We start from the raw sequence: 14871 nt of genomic DNA on the forward strand, positions 1-14871 counted from the left end.
CCCGTGGTGCCTCAGCTTCCCCACCCAGCTGTCAAAGGGCACAGAGAGGCCTCCTTCCATCGCTTGCCTGAAGTCCTGCAGAAGAAGGACTGAGTAGTGTTTAATTCTCTGCATGCGGTGTCAGATGCTTGGCACGGATTTCTTGCTACACTTATTTCAGAAAAAAATTGCTCTGCACACAACGCCCTTGTGACAGTGTTTAATATCCATTATAAAGCCAGGAGCATCTTTCTGGAAACAAATGAAGGCCCATTAGTGAGAAGCCTAGGCTAAAGCAGAACCAGAGCTGTGTTTTATTGGTGGGAGGCTGTGGGATTCGACAGTCAAATACAGGCACAAACTATGCGGTGTATTTGCAACACATATGCAGTGTTGCAATACCGAATTAAAACATCAGAGTTCAGAAATGAACCCATCTCCATATCCGCGCAGACATGACTTAATATCTCTTAGCATCATGGTGAAAACAGGAGCTTGCAGAGAGCGTACGGTTACCAAAATGTGCATCAGAGCTGCACGGTGCCCTTGTCACTGGAGGAGATCTCCCTGGTATAAACCTTCACCCACTGCCTCCAAAACCATGGCAGGAGGAAGGATAAAGAAGTTTGATATGTTTCTTTAAAGAAAGCACTAAACTTGGTAAAAGGACACATCTTTCCTACCTTGCTCTCTGCCCCTCATGCCTCAGGATATCATAAATTTTTGATACCAATAAAACAGAATATTTGATGAGCTGCTATTTTGCATTAAAGCAACTTTACATGCAAGGGTTGCATAATAGGAAGTAAAATTGAATTTTGCCTCAGAACAAGTTCTTATTATTAATTTAAGTGTTTTTTATATATTTTAGCAGCAGCTTATCATTCTATATATTTAATTTCTTTCAAGTGAGAACACTTAGCATTGGTTTCCTTATCTAAACAAATCCTTTAAAAGAACACATGTATAAAGTGGAAATGCAGTGTTTTGCATCTGTGCCTTAAGACAAACAGTGAAACTTTAAAAGGGGAAATAAAATATGGCAGAGGACAACTATCTCTAAAGCCTAATAGCAGCCTCTGTGGGACAGGAAAACATACTGCTTTCCTTACGTGGAATGCTTTTTTCTCTCTTTGCTGCAATATGTTTATTCCAGCCATATTGTGACAAACCTATGAATAAGATAAGCCCCCACTGGAGCAATTCTGTTTAAGGCAAAGGATTTGCAGTACCTTAGGTCTGGATAACACCGCAGTCTATTTTCTAACACTTCCACACACCGTGATGGGCAGGACCAGCTCACAAATATAAATCGTCTCTCCTCAGTCCTGGATGCAATAGTAGGAAAACATTTTGAAGCACTTCATGCTGTGCTCCGAACTCACTACCAAAAGTCACCATTTGAAAGTCAAAAAAAGGCAACACTGAATGCTTTTTTTTTTTTTTCTCCTTCTTCTCCTTCTTGCATAAAAGAAAAGTCCAGTGTGGGATCCTAGCAGACCACTGCATGCTGCATTACTGCACACGCTATGTGGGATTATGCAATAAGCTATTTAGGGTGTGCTCTGTGCGCCTGTATGCGTGTAACTTCAGATTCACTCTAACCTTAATGGAGTGAAACATAATGATTTAATAAAGAAGAAAAAAAAAAATGGTCAAATAAGGAGCAAAATACCCATTTCCCTCTCGATCGTGGGGAATTATTCTTTCTTCAGTCCTGCAAAGGAGGAAATCAAAACTTGGCGGGGGGAGAAAGGAAGAAAGAAAAATCCGGGACAGCGCTGCGAGCCGAAGCAGTGGCAGGGAGGGATGCTGGAGGTAGGGAGCTACTCGGGCAGCCCCCATGGTTCTCGGCAGCCCCGCTCCGAGTTCACCTGGCCGAGCCGCGGAGCCCCTCCGGCCCTGCGCAAGGGGCTGCGCGGCCGCGGAGCCAGCGGGGGCTCGGCCGAGCGCTGGTGATGTTTTATCCCTCGTCCCCGAAACCCGACACCCACAGCTCCGAAGAGCTTCCCTGACCTTGGGCTGTCAATCACCGAAAGCGAGCAGCCTGCTATAGAGCCGGACGGGCACTGCGCCAGCTGGGGAGAAAAAAAAAAAAAAAGAAAAAAAAAAAAAAGGAAAATTAAATCCTAAAACAGCTGGGAACAGTTATCTCGCAAGCCCTGGCTCATCCTCATCACACATCTCGCCTGCCCACCCCACTGCTCATCCGCCGTACGGCACCAGCGCTCAGCATCTCTGGAAAGTCTTAGAGCGATGCATCTGTCTTTAGTCCAAAAAAAGTCTTTTTAGTCTTAGATTTCTCTGTTTTGGAATTAAAGGCAATCAGTTTTATACACTGCCGTGGAGGGAAGGAGAGAAGGGAATATTTAAAGCAGTCTGTGAAGTGGTTGGCAGAGACAGTCTGTAAGTTTTGTGTCGGTAAATGGGGTGAGGGGGTTGTGTTGCCAATTGTGTTTCCTGTCTGAGTGTCTCGTTTAATTCTGGGAGCAGCCGTAGCCAGTAGTCACCTCTGCCCCGGAGGGGGGATGCAAATCTCTCTACAGCTGTTAGCAATAGCTCTTGCAAAACTGCGAGATCAAACAAAATAATGTGATTTTCACTGAAGGGAATCGTCCTCCTGCACTACACGAGCTCACAACTGAACCGTCCTCCAGCAGCCAGATTTGACGATGCGATCCTGGAGCTCTCCCCTGCCTCATCCCCAGACGTGGGGGGCAGCGGCCTCCCCTGGCCGTGCTGCCTCCGGGGGGGGCCCGATGGGGTGACCTGAGTGTCGGGGTCTGGTCCTGTCTTGCTGTCACCCCGGTCCCAGCCGCCCTGAGGCTGCAGAGAATGAGCTGGGGACCGCTTCTTCTTGCTTGCCTGGGGTATTTTTTTAATATGTATTTTTTTCAGCATCTTCAGCCCCTCCAAGCTGTGTCATTCATGGGCACTGCCGGAGCCCCAGTGCCCAGCTGGAGCCTCCCAGCCTCCTTCAGAGCCTCGGGGGAGGACAGGCTACGGGGCTGCTGCACATCCCGGGAGAGCAGCAGGCCCCCAGCCCCGGGCAGGGATGTGATGGGGAAAAGTGGCTCTGAGGAGGGACAGACAAAGCAGCACATCCGTGGGGGTGAGTGGGGGGTGGGAGAAGAGGGGCTTGGGGAGGGAAGCTGCCTCCCAGCCTGCTGCTGACCCCCAGATCCTCTGCAGAGCTCCGGGTGGAGAGCGGGTAGTTGGGGAGCATCCCTCTGGGCCTGGCAAGATGGGGATGTAGAGGGGGAGGGGGTCTCCTTTCCCTTTTGGGGTCAAGAAACTGCCCTCCATCGTGCTCCCGACTCCTGTGCCAACAGCCCTTCATGAATCAATGTGGAACGGCGAGAGATCATCGGCAAAACGCGCGGACGGCACCGACACGAGAGCAAAGCGGGGCTGGGAGAGGAGTGGGGGGGTCCCCTTTGCTTATGGGGTGCCCGGGGAGGGGAGCAGCCCTGGTCAGCCACACCAGGGCCAAGTGCCGGTAGTCCTTGTTCCCCTCAGTATGTCAGAGACCCTCTCTAATGTTGGGGGAGAAGGGGGGAGGGTGTAACAAGCCCAACCCCCGGGCACACAGGGCAATGCACAGGGCTGGGGGCACAACTCGGAGCTTCCCCTGGGGCCACCCAGCGCCACCAGGTCCCGGAGCCACCAAGCCCCGGCTGTGCCCGTGGCGGTGCTCGGCCGCTTTTGCTTTTCTTTTCTGTCGGAAAAATGAAAAGTCGGGAAGGGCAGAGGCGGCTGTAGCCTCCCTGGCCGGATCCTGGCTGTGCCCCGCCGCCGCCACCGCTCCGCGGGGGGAATCCGGAGGGCTTTTCTAAGGCCTGTTTTCCTATTTTGTTGTTGTTGTTGTTGTTCAATTAGCCCTGGTGATTTATTCAATGCATGCATGAGGGGACATTAATATGCGGTGGCAGTTCCCACAAACAATATTCCTCTCAGGCTCTCTGCAGCCATAGCGCTTACTGGCAAGGGGGGAGGCGATATAGGGAAAGCCAGGCTCCCCGTCCCTTTCCTCCTCGCCCCCCCATTGCAGGGCAGCTTATTCTCTGGGCCTGACCCACGCAGCCAGGGACTGGGACCTGCCCCGGCCCCTCTCAGCCTCCCCGGCCCAGCTGGCTCTGACAAAGCAGGGATGCGGCTGGGATTGATGAGGGGATCGGGATTTTAAGTTACTGTATTTGCTTTTTCTTTCTTTTTTCCCACACTCTGTCCTTAACAGGCTGGTTCCCCAAAGGTGGCTTGCACCATGCCTGAAAAAGCAGCTCACTGCTGTTGGAAAGAGAAGCAGGGCAGGGAGATAATATTTTTGGGGGTTGTGTGGTGCTTCGGGTTTTATTATTTTTTAAGAGGGATTTAAAGTTCAACACAGCTTTGACACCATGAGAGCAGCAGTTCTCGGGCACTCTGCGACCCGGCTCAGGGGCTCCTTTCCCCGCACAGGGGCAAGGAGCAGGGCTGATTTCTGACCCCTCCCTGGCTGTGGTTAGGGGAGCTGGGTGGCTTTCGGCCTTGGGAGCTGCTGGGGCTTTGGGGTGCTGCAGAGCCCCAGGGGTGCCGAGGGTAGAGTTGCCCCCATCTCCACATGCATCTAAAGAGTCTTCTAGACTGCATGTTACTCATGCTTAAAAAGAAAATAAAAATAATTAAAACAAAAATAAAAATAAGGCCAGAATAATTAAAACTTGCAGATGGAGAGGAAGAAAGAGGAAAGTGAATGGCAAGCCCAGATCCCAAAAGAGCAGGGGTAAAGGGGACAGACTTGGCTAAGTCCTCTCCTTTTTTTTTTTTTTAAATGTAAAAAGGGGAAAAAAAAAAAAAATCACTCAAGTGCTTGCACTTTCCCTTCACTCCCTCCCCGGAGCCACTCAGGCCAGAGGGGCCGCAGCGGGCAGGGATGCAGCCGAGCCCGGCGCGGTGCTCTGCGGGTGGGATGCTGGGGCAAGGCAGGGAGAATGCAGGGGGGGTGCTGGGGGGCAGCAGGGGAAGGAGCCGGGACCCTGCGGGCAGGAGGCAGCAGCGATCCCGAGCCGCCGCAGCAGCTGCGCAAAGCCCCATTTAAAGCCCAGCGGCGGGCGGCTGCCTTGGCTGGACAGCAGTCGGAGGATAGGTTAAGGTCCAACAGTTTTTCTTCCTTCTTTTTTTTTTTTCCGGAACACGAGACGTCAGAGAAGCAGGTCTCTCCAAGAAATGCCATTTCAATGATTTTAATAAGCAAAATAGGAAACAATTTTAATAACCAAAAACAGAAACCAGTCTGAATAAAACTACAATAGACCAGGTTTTTTAATATTTTTCATATCATAAGCAGGATTTGAAATTGATCCCTTCAGAACTTTACATGAAATAAAAACAATTTTTTTCCGCTGCTGCAATGTTTTGATTTCAACACAGTTGAATCAGTAAAAACCAAAGATCGTTTTCTGATGCATGACTAATATCCACAATATTTAAAACTGCAAGCACCATGCTGTTCATTACAATCTTGTTATTACTGTTAATTTATAAACTAATACAAACTTAAAATGCATCCGGCCAGCAGTGCCAGCTATCCTAAAAGGAAACTAAAAAATAAGTTTTCATTTTGGTATTTTTGTCAGTGCAACGTAAATCCTTTTACTGACCTGCAGGAGGAAAAAAAAAAAAGTAATAAAAACACCCATAAGACTCCCAACTACTACTACTATACAACTGCAAATAAATTTTGGCTAAAACTTTCACTCGCTGCGTAGGGAAGCAGAGAAGCAGATTACAAATCATTGCAAAAGAATACACTTAAAAGTTGCAGTATGTCTTCTCAAATAAAAGTTTTAGTTTTATATGCTTTTCCAGCCCACTCATCTACTGCTACCATTGAGAAACCTAACTCCACGGGGACACGGACCACTTGCTGCTGTGCGACTTGCCTCGTAACCAGGAGGGTGGCTTTTTCCCTATTTACTGAAAATGCAGGGGCAGCTTTTTCTGAAAAGGAAAATATGTCTCGTCCATCCCTCGTTTCCTGAGTTTACAATCAGAAGGGAGGCTGCATGGCCAGGTCTAACCACTACAGGCTGGGAATCGTCCTGAAGGAAAGAGCTTCGCTGCCACTTTAAGGCATGCAGTAGGCTCTAGTGACCGATGAGAGTTTTTCCCTCTTAAGTTTAGGTTTGTCAATGCCATTCAGGCGTTTTTTCTTCTGCCCCAACAAACAAAAACCAAAATGAAAACTAAAAAAAAATACAACTTAAAAGTGCACCAGATATACAAAGTTTTTTTTTCTCCTTTTTTTTTTTTTTGAATGCAAAATGCCCATAACTTCTTTTTAAGTATCTCTTTAATACCAAACAAACCGTATAACCAGCCTGCTGAAATGTTGTTTTTGTTTTTTGTTTTTCCTGTGCGGTTTGAAGTAGCAGATATTTACAAGCTAACAACCATAAAAGAAAAATAAGAGCAAAACCAACGAACAAAACTGCACAAGCAGTAAAAAGTTTTGATAACTTGTGATGCTTTTCTTATCGATGAAACAAAACAACAACAGAAATCTATGATCGATGATCAACATGCTAAAGTTAAACAAGAAAATGGTACAAAATAGAAATTATTACCATACATGTCCAGCATGCAGGATTAATATTTTTAATGCAGATTTTCGTATTTTTCTATATAATCAAGCAGGCAATAAAACTGATGAGTTTTTCTTTCTTTCCTTTCTTAGATTGAATGTCCCATCTGAGTCCTGTAACTTATTTCTCAAAGCAGGCAATATATGAAGAGTTTGCATATATTGTCCTTTTTATTTATTCTCTTTTTCCAAGCAGGTAAATTGTGCATGAGATGGTGCTGTATATGTCCTCTCTTTCCGAGCAGACAGTATGTTATAGATGGCTTGTTCATTGTCCTTTTTTATTATTATTCTCTTAAAGTCCATCTTGTTCTGCAAGCAAGCGATCTATAAAACGCTTCACTTGTCCTTTCCTCCTTTGCCTCTGCCTCGGTCCCTCTCTCTAACTCACAAACGAAAGTCAAAAAGTTGCACTTTACCTCTCCCGTCCCCACCCCCAGCCTACTTTTCCCACAGCTAATCTAGAAGTCTGGATGCTGCAAAAAAATCAAGTCTCTATTTTTCTCTCCTTCTTTCTCTCTAGTCAAGCAGACAGATGGATGAAGATGTCAGAAGAGGATGGGAGCGGGGGGGAAGGTGATGGGGGTCGGGATTCAGGTGTGGGGTAGGTTTTTTTTTGTTTTGTTTTTTAATTATTTTTGTTAAGCACTCACATGAAGAACTCAGGGGAAGACGGGTTGTCACTGGTGGAGCCGGCCTCTCTGAAGCCATTGCTGGCAAGTTTCTCACACTTGAGCTTGTAGGCGTCTCTCTCTCTGGCGAGCCGGGTCACTTCTTGCTTGAGCTGTTCCACCTGCTGAATGAGCTGGGTCTTTTCATTCTCCAGGTGGTGTTTCTGCTGGACACGTTTGTACCTGCAGGACTGGGCATAGCCCCTGTTCTTCAAGGTCCTCCTCTTCTGCTTGAGGCGGATCACCTCGTCTTTGGTGAAGCCTCGGAGGTGCCTGTTGAGCTCCCTCACGGACATGGAGACCAGCTGGTCATCGGAGAACCGGTCTTCCACGCTGCTGGAGGGGGGATGCTGCTGGTGCGAGTTCTGGAGCTGCTGGGAGGAGTTGGAGGAGGTGGAAGGGGTGGGAGAGGCCTGGTGGTGGTGATGATGGTGGTGGTGAGGGTGCCCGCTGCCGGCCAGGTCTTCATGAGTGACCGCGGGGTACTGGTGGTGGTGTTGGTGATGGTGATGATGATGGTGGTGGTGGGCCCGGAAGCTCTCAAAGCCTTGCAGCTGCTGGGACACCTGGTGGGACCCAATGAGGGCTTCAACCGCGTCCTCCGGGGTGAGGTTCAGCGCCTCGGGGTTCATCTGCTGGTAGCTGTTGGCCATCCAGTACAGGTCCTCCAAGTGGGTCTTCTGCTCGGTAGGGCTGAAGCTGGGCGAGGAGGGCACAGAGCTGCAGGGAGTGCTGATGGGGGTGGACGAGACGGAGCCGGCAGGCTGCAGGCGGGTGCAGTGCCTGCCCGAGCGGTCGTTCCTGCCCAGGGGCTCCTTCTTCACGTCGAACTTCATCAGGTCGAAGTCGTTGACATACTCCATGGCCAGGGGGCTGGTGGGCAGCTCGGCTCCGATGCTGAGCTCTCCGGCCATCGCTGTCTTGGGGGCACCTCTCCGGGCGGAGGGGGCTGGAGACCTCACTCCAGCGTGCAGCCTGGCAGAGGGCTGCCCGCTCTCCTTTACTCCAAAGAAACTTGGCCTCGGCTTCCTCGCTTTCCTTTCCGCCGCTCCCCCCTCGGCCGCCTCCTTCTCCCGGCTTCTTGGGGCTTCTCGTTTCGGAGCAACAAAGCCCGAGGACGCCCGGCCGCCTGCTGCCTTTCGGTGCGGGCTCGCAGCGCACGGCGGGCTGCGGCAGCTCCTAGCACTCAGCCGCCGGGCTGCACGCCGAAAGGAGCAGCGGCAGCAGCAGGAGGGCAAAAGCAAAGCAAAACAAAGATGCTGCCTCCGGGTCGGCGCTGGAAGAAGGCCGGTGCGCGGCGTCTAACCCGTGCCCCCGTCCGCGGTTTGTAAGTCCGGAGCCTCTCCTCTCCCCGCAGCCGCGGAGCTCCGCAGCCTGCCGCAACTTTCCAGCCCGAGCGCGCTTCGGGCTTTGCACGGGAGTTTTCGGCGGAGCAGGGGAAGGGGAGGAGGGAAGAGGGAGGGGAAGGAAGGAGGAGAAAAAGGCGAAAAAAAAAAAAAAGGAGAAAAGGGGGGACGAGGGGAGGAAAAAAAAAAAAAAAAACAGGGCTCCGCTGGTAGCTGCCGCCTCCAGCGCTCGTTGTGCAGCTGTGCTTCGCAGCGCAGCCCCCCTTGGCTTCTTATACGGCCGTGCCCGCCGACAGCGCGGCGGGGGCCGGGGCCGGCGGCGGCCTCGCCAATGGCAGAGCGGCGGCGGGGCCGGGCCGAGCCGGGCCGGGCCGGGCCGGGCTGGGCGGCAGCGGCGGGGGCGGCGGGGGCGGGCGGCGCCGTGACAGCTCCGCAGCGCCAGCTGAGCGGCCGCCGCTCCCAGCCCCGCTCCTCCCGGTGCTCCCCCCTCCCGCGCCACCGCCTCTTTTATTTATTTATTCTTATTTATTCTCTTCCCCCCCCCCCCCCCCCCCTCCTCTCACCCCTCTCCGTTCGTTTTCGGCCTCGGCAATCCGCAAAGGAGGAGGGCTCGGGGCCATCCTGCCCGTCCCTTTGTTCTAAATATAACAAAGTCCCTTCGTGCCCGCTGCCGGCCCGGAGCGAATTGCGAGCGGTCAGCTTACCCCCAGCCCCCGCACACGCGGAGCCGCTTCCAACTTTATGGAAACGGCCCCGGTGCGAGGGCATCGCGGGGAAATGCCCCAAAATGCCCCGAACGCGCCCCGGGTCCGGCCGGCAGCGAGCGCGGGGCCGCGGGAGGTGCCCGGGGAGATGCGCGGGGAGCGGGGCTCGGCGGGGCTGACAGCTCTGCTCCGACAGCCGGGGAAACCCTCCCGGTGACGGGAAGCAAATCTCTCCCTAAAGTAAAGCAAAGGCATTGACACAGACAATTGCAAATACTGGGGAGAGAAGGGAGAAAATAGAATTACATTTCAGTTCTGAGGGGACCGTGTTTGCTTTCCTCCGCTCTTCCCCGAGTAAGTGACTGCATGCAAACGAGTACTCGACTTGTAAGGTTTTTTGGATTCTTTTTTTTTTTTTTGGTCCGGTAACAGGATTTTCTTTTTTTTTTTTTTTGAACATTTTGTAACGATTAAGGGAGATTAAGGCTTCTTTTTACACTGTTTTTACGCTCAAACAGACAGAAAGTGCGACCCCAAGTGTCCTTTTGGAGAATAACAGCCACATTTCACGGGGAAAAAAACACCCGAGAAAAAAAAAAAAAGGAGCGGGGCTGCGCCCACCCTGCCCGGCCGCTCCGGACCTGCGGCTCTTCAGCATCCCAAATCCCCCCAGTCTAATTTATTTACCTCCCCCTAAAACAAACAAACAAACAAAAAGTTTTAAATCCTTTTTCTGTTTAGAAATTAATTAGAAAGGAACTGCCTTTCTGGTGCTGGGACAGAGAAAACGTTGCGAAAGTCCCCAAGCGGAGCCCCCCGGCGGTCCCTCCCTGCCGGACCCGAGGCCGTACGGGGGCGATGCCCGCATCCTGGCCCCATTTGTCCCGCTGCCCCACAGCCCGGTAGGGAACCGCGGGGGCAAAGCCACGCAAAGTGCTCTCTTCCCCGAAAAGTTGCGGGTGGGACACCGGCAGCGGGATGGAGGGGGGACGTGGGAACCGGGGTGGAACTGGATAAAATGCCCCTTTTTATTATTATTGCAGGCGCTCCAGGGCTCAGTTTTGTGCGGCAATGCGCGGAAAGGCCGCCTGCTCTGCATTTTCCTCCCGAGCTTTGGAGGGCATTTAACTCCCGGTACGGCACCGCCTGGGATCGGTGCACGTCGGTGCGCTCCGCACCCGCCGGCAATGCCCACGCGTGATTTTTCTGGGGCTGATTGAGCCCCTCCGGACCCCGATCCCGGCCGAGAAGAGGCTGCCCCCCGGGGAGCAGCAGCCCGCCCTTGGCTGTCTCCTGCTCCTTGAGTGTGTGCGAACACGCGTGGGACACCCCTTCCCGGGACACCCCCCACCTTCCCCGTGCACTCCCCGCCGGTAACGCGTGGGAGCTGCGGGCTCCACACGGGCACCGCGCCCCTGGGTTCCCAGCGGTGCCAAATCGAGGAAATCGCCGGGTTTTGGCCGGTAACGAGCGGCACGGAGAGGCGGAGAGCTGCGCGGTGCCCCGCCGGGGAGAGGCCGGGGCCGGGCGTGGGGACAGAGCGGAGAGGGACAGGAGCTGCGTGGTCCCCGTCCCGCAACCGCTGCTTCCCCGGAGGCTGGGGGAGAGCCGGCAGCGTCCCTCGGAGGCCCGCAACAGTTATTATTTATGAGGTCCTGGAAAGTACATGGCGAAAGCTTTATTTTTACCTGCACATTAAACGGTATCGTGGGCAGGGATGTCGCCCAGCAGAGGGAAAGGGGACCCTGGCGAGCGCTCGGGAAGCTCAGAGGCAGCCCTGAAAAAATGTGCCATTAGATGGATAATACTTTTTTTTTTTTTTTTTTTCCTGTCATAATTACTGAGGTATATTCACAAGGTGGAGCTACTGAAAGGCGGAGGAAGCATTGATCTGATTATCTCCTTGTCCGTACACACTCTGTCTCTTCTTAATCTTTTAAGCTGTGAATTGCAGACCGGTTCTGCGTGTCCATCATCATCGTCATAAAATTTCGGGGCACTTTCTGGGTCCATTTATTTGCTCTTCCATCCCTCGTTCCCCTCCAGAAAATATATCCCGCAAAACTTGCGGCGTTACACGGCTGGCTAAAAAACGAACCGCTTTGTGCCCGGAATCCCCGCTTAAAGGCCGATTTTGTTTCTTGTAATGTTTTTAATTCAACCAACAAAGGTTATTCTCCCTGGGATTTGTACGTTAGGGGGATCATCCTCCGTCCGATACATTTTATTTTATTTTAATTTTTTTAATAAGGACTGGGGAAGAAATAATGTTACTGGAGGAGAAGAAGAGGATTCCTGGGCTGAGCAGCCCGGGCAGAGTTTCCCTTCCTTGGGGCCAAGCCGCCGCACCGCGGGGCCGGGCGGCCGCGGGGATGCGCGCAGAGGGGGCTCCGCGCATCCCCGGCCCTACGCGGCCGCCCGCACCCGAGGGGGCTCCGCGGGGCGAGCGGCTTACAGCGGCGAGTCCCATCTCTCCGTCCCTCTGTCCCTCCGTCCCTCCGTCCCTCCGTCCCTCCGTCCCTCTGTCCCTCCGCTCCCCGCTCCGCACCCGCGGAGGCAGCGCCCCGCCGCTGGTGGCGGGGGACAGGCAGCACCTGCCCCAGGTGGTCGCGATTTTTTGGTTAATCGCGACCTACCCCCGACACCCAAAACTCCCTACTCCCTACCACTCGAGCGGCTTTAATTTTTTTTCCTCCTCTCTGTTTTTCAAGATCCGTTTTTGAAGGTTAGTTTCGGACACGGAATGACTTCTCCCCGCTCTCCCTTCTCTCCCCTCGTCCCTTTCGCAAACTCCCGGTCAAAATCAGGAAGAGTTCAAACCAAACGGTAGTGTCATTTCAGATCAGCTCCATCCGGCATGTCCGCCCAGGGCAGGGCAGCGGAGGTCCTTGAGACACTGAAATTTGAAAGCTCGCCCTGAAAACTGGTGCATATAGATGCCTACACGCGTGTGCTTTGGTAGGGCTTCTGCCTAAATTGTAGATTTTACGTTTAAATGGGGAATAGCATTACGGTGGCATCCTAATCCCCAATTCCTAGAAATAACAGATCTAGGTAACTGATAAAAAAATGCAAAGACTCTTCTTTATGTATTTTCCACGCTTCTGGTTCTGTGAGAAACGCTCCGCAGTTTTGGTAGCTGACCACTACGTTTTTCCCAGAATTAGCTTTTTCGCCCATAACATTAGTGGGATATGTTGTCTGAAGTGGTAGTTTTGTTAACAAACAAACACATAAACCGAAATCACCCACGGCTGGCAGCCGGCACTGATGGAGAACAGGGGCATCACTTTTCTAATTCTTACCTCTCCCCTCTTGATTTTTAATTTCGCAAACTGCGGGCAGACACCGTGCTGTTTGTCAGGATATTTTTTTCCCCTGTGTAAGCAGTGAGAGACCTGGTTAATCATCTATCGCAGATACATGTGCATGAGAAAGAAAAGTGTTGATGTTTGCTCGTTCGGGCTGATGGGAATGGCCCACGAATTTAGGATTAAATTACTAATGGCAATCATAAGGCTTTGTTTCCTCTCCCCCTCTCTTTTCTGCTGGGATTGTCAAAGTAAAGCGTGCAACATTCTTTGGACAAAGTCTGCACAGTAGCTTTGCGGTATAAAATAAGCCATTGTACCGTCCTGGGTTAACTGGGAACTCTTCAGATTTTAGCCCGAACCGGTTAGGAGCGGGGCAAATCCCACTGCTAACTTTAGCTTTAGGTTTTCACAGGTGGACCCGTGGGCAGGACGCGGAGCAGCACTTCAGAAGGGTACGTTTCGTGGGGGTGCTTTTTTTTCCCCGAGGCTTCGCAGTGCCCAGCACTAAACCCCCGCCGGGAAGGGGGTTTGGGGAGGGATCGCCGTGTCCGGGAGGAGAATCTGGGTTTTGCTCCGTGCCGGGGGGGTCCCGCAGCATGAGTGCAGCCGGGCGGGAGCCGCGATGCGGGACGGCGCTTTGTAGGGCGTTGATCTGAGGGCAGCACGGCTGCTTAAACCCTCGAGGGTCGCGGCGGGGTGCGGGAGCGGACCTGAAGCCCCCAGCGGGCCCGTGTCCCCCCCTCTCCCCCCCGCAGCTCAGCACCCGGCCCCGGGCTCCCCTCGCCCCGCAGCCGCCGCCGCTGTCGCTGGCTGCCCCCGTCCGAGCATCGCTGGAGAGGCTGGGGAGCAACTCCTGCAGTGTGGGTGGGGGGTGGCATCGCTCTGCCCCCCCCCCCAGACATTCCCTAGAGCCCCCCAGCCCTCCAGATGCTCCGGGTGGGGGTGCCCCGGAGGGCTGGGGAGGGGGGGCTCGGCGGGATGCAGGACACAGGGAGCGGGGAACCCCGGGGTCTGTGGGGGGCTGCAGAGGGTGCAGGGGTGCCTTGCTTCCCTCCTTTCTGAGCTCTTGCTCAGTGCAGCCCCTCGCTGGCACCCTCTGCAGTTTGCTCGGGGTCTGGCTGCAGAGGGGGGGTGCCCCCGAGCCGTTTCTTCCTCCTCCCCAACGGCCGTGGGGGAGGTTTTGGCAGGGAGGTCAGCAGACAGCAGAACCCTCCTCCTTTTTCTTCCAGCCTGAGCCCCATCGTGCCACAAATGAGCCGATCCTATTTATTTTTTATTTTTTTAACGGGATTTTTTCTCTTTCTCATCATCTCCAAACAGTTCAGTCTCATCACAGCCCCCTCTAACACATAGTTTTGTTATTATTCCCCTTGCCACCATGGTAAAAACTGTTTCTGGCAGAAAATCCTGATACAGATACAGAAAACCCCCTGTTCAGACTTTGCTAGGGTTGCTTTTCCTCCTGTGCATGGCTAAGTCCTGCTTCCCATTTGAACCCTTGCATGCTGAATTCATGATCTGAGCCCCGTTAGGAGCATTTAGCTAATAAGCAGCACCAAAACCTTTCTGAGTGATCACAAGTTGCCTTTCAGGTCTGAAGGAGCCATCAGAGGCTGGAGGACTATAATTACTGCAGCCGTGCCCTGCAAGCGGCATTCAAAGGTTTCTCAAACACTTCAGAGCTTGGGCCACATCTTGCTTACGGAATTTTCTCTCCTGTTTATCTGTTTCTCTTGTGAATACAGAGGAGCTACACAGATTTCTGGGCAAAAAAATAAAATAAAAATACATATATATATGATTACAGAGGGTTTTCAGCTTCCTTGCAAGGGTCGTAGGAAAGGGAGATGCCAGGGAGAAACGAAAGTGATCCAGACCTATGCCCAAGGTCACAGCGTCACGGGCAGCCAGGAGATCTTTGAGAAAAGTTCACTGGCCACTGTCACCTGTTTTCCCGAGCGTCTCTGCAGGACACTCTCCTGATGAACAGAGATGGTCAGGATGGAGGAAAGGAAGATCTGGCCTCAGTTGTACTTGAGGAAATCCAGGACCAAGTCAGAATAGATTTCAGGAAAGACCAGTGTTGTTTCGGATTCAGCAGCAGCAGCAAGGCTGCTCGCAGCTCAGCTGCGTGTTCCTTGGCCCTTGCAGCATGGGGGGACTGTCCCTTACAGCCCAGGAGCCCACAGGCACGCTCTGACACCCACTGGGACTCCTGCCCTTTCATTCAGACTG

At 52.7% G+C, this 14871-nt stretch overlaps 1 protein-coding gene across 1 annotated transcript; it reads right to left on the minus strand.

The window, feature by feature from the left end:
* Positions 1–5185: 5185 nt before the first annotated feature.
* MAFB (MAF bZIP transcription factor B) lies at positions 5186–8804 on the minus strand. Its single transcript, XM_068700376.1, has one exon. The coding sequence runs from the start codon at positions 8184–8186 to the stop codon at positions 7251–7253; it is 936 nt and encodes a 311-aa protein (XP_068556477.1). The 5' UTR covers positions 8187–8804; the 3' UTR covers positions 5186–7250.
* Between the last annotated feature and the right edge of the window lie 6067 nt (positions 8805–14871).

This window comes from Anas acuta, chromosome 16, assembly GCF_963932015.1.
Source record: "Anas acuta chromosome 16, bAnaAcu1.1, whole genome shotgun sequence".
In the NCBI taxonomy this organism is placed as follows: Eukaryota; Metazoa; Chordata; class Aves; order Anseriformes; family Anatidae; genus Anas; species Anas acuta.

What these genes read in the sequence shown, in the direction of transcription:
- MAFB (XM_068700376.1), bottom strand. Translation starts at nt 8,186, where the DNA reads ATGGCCGGAGAGCTCAGCATCGGAGCCGAGCTGCCCACCAGCCCCCTG.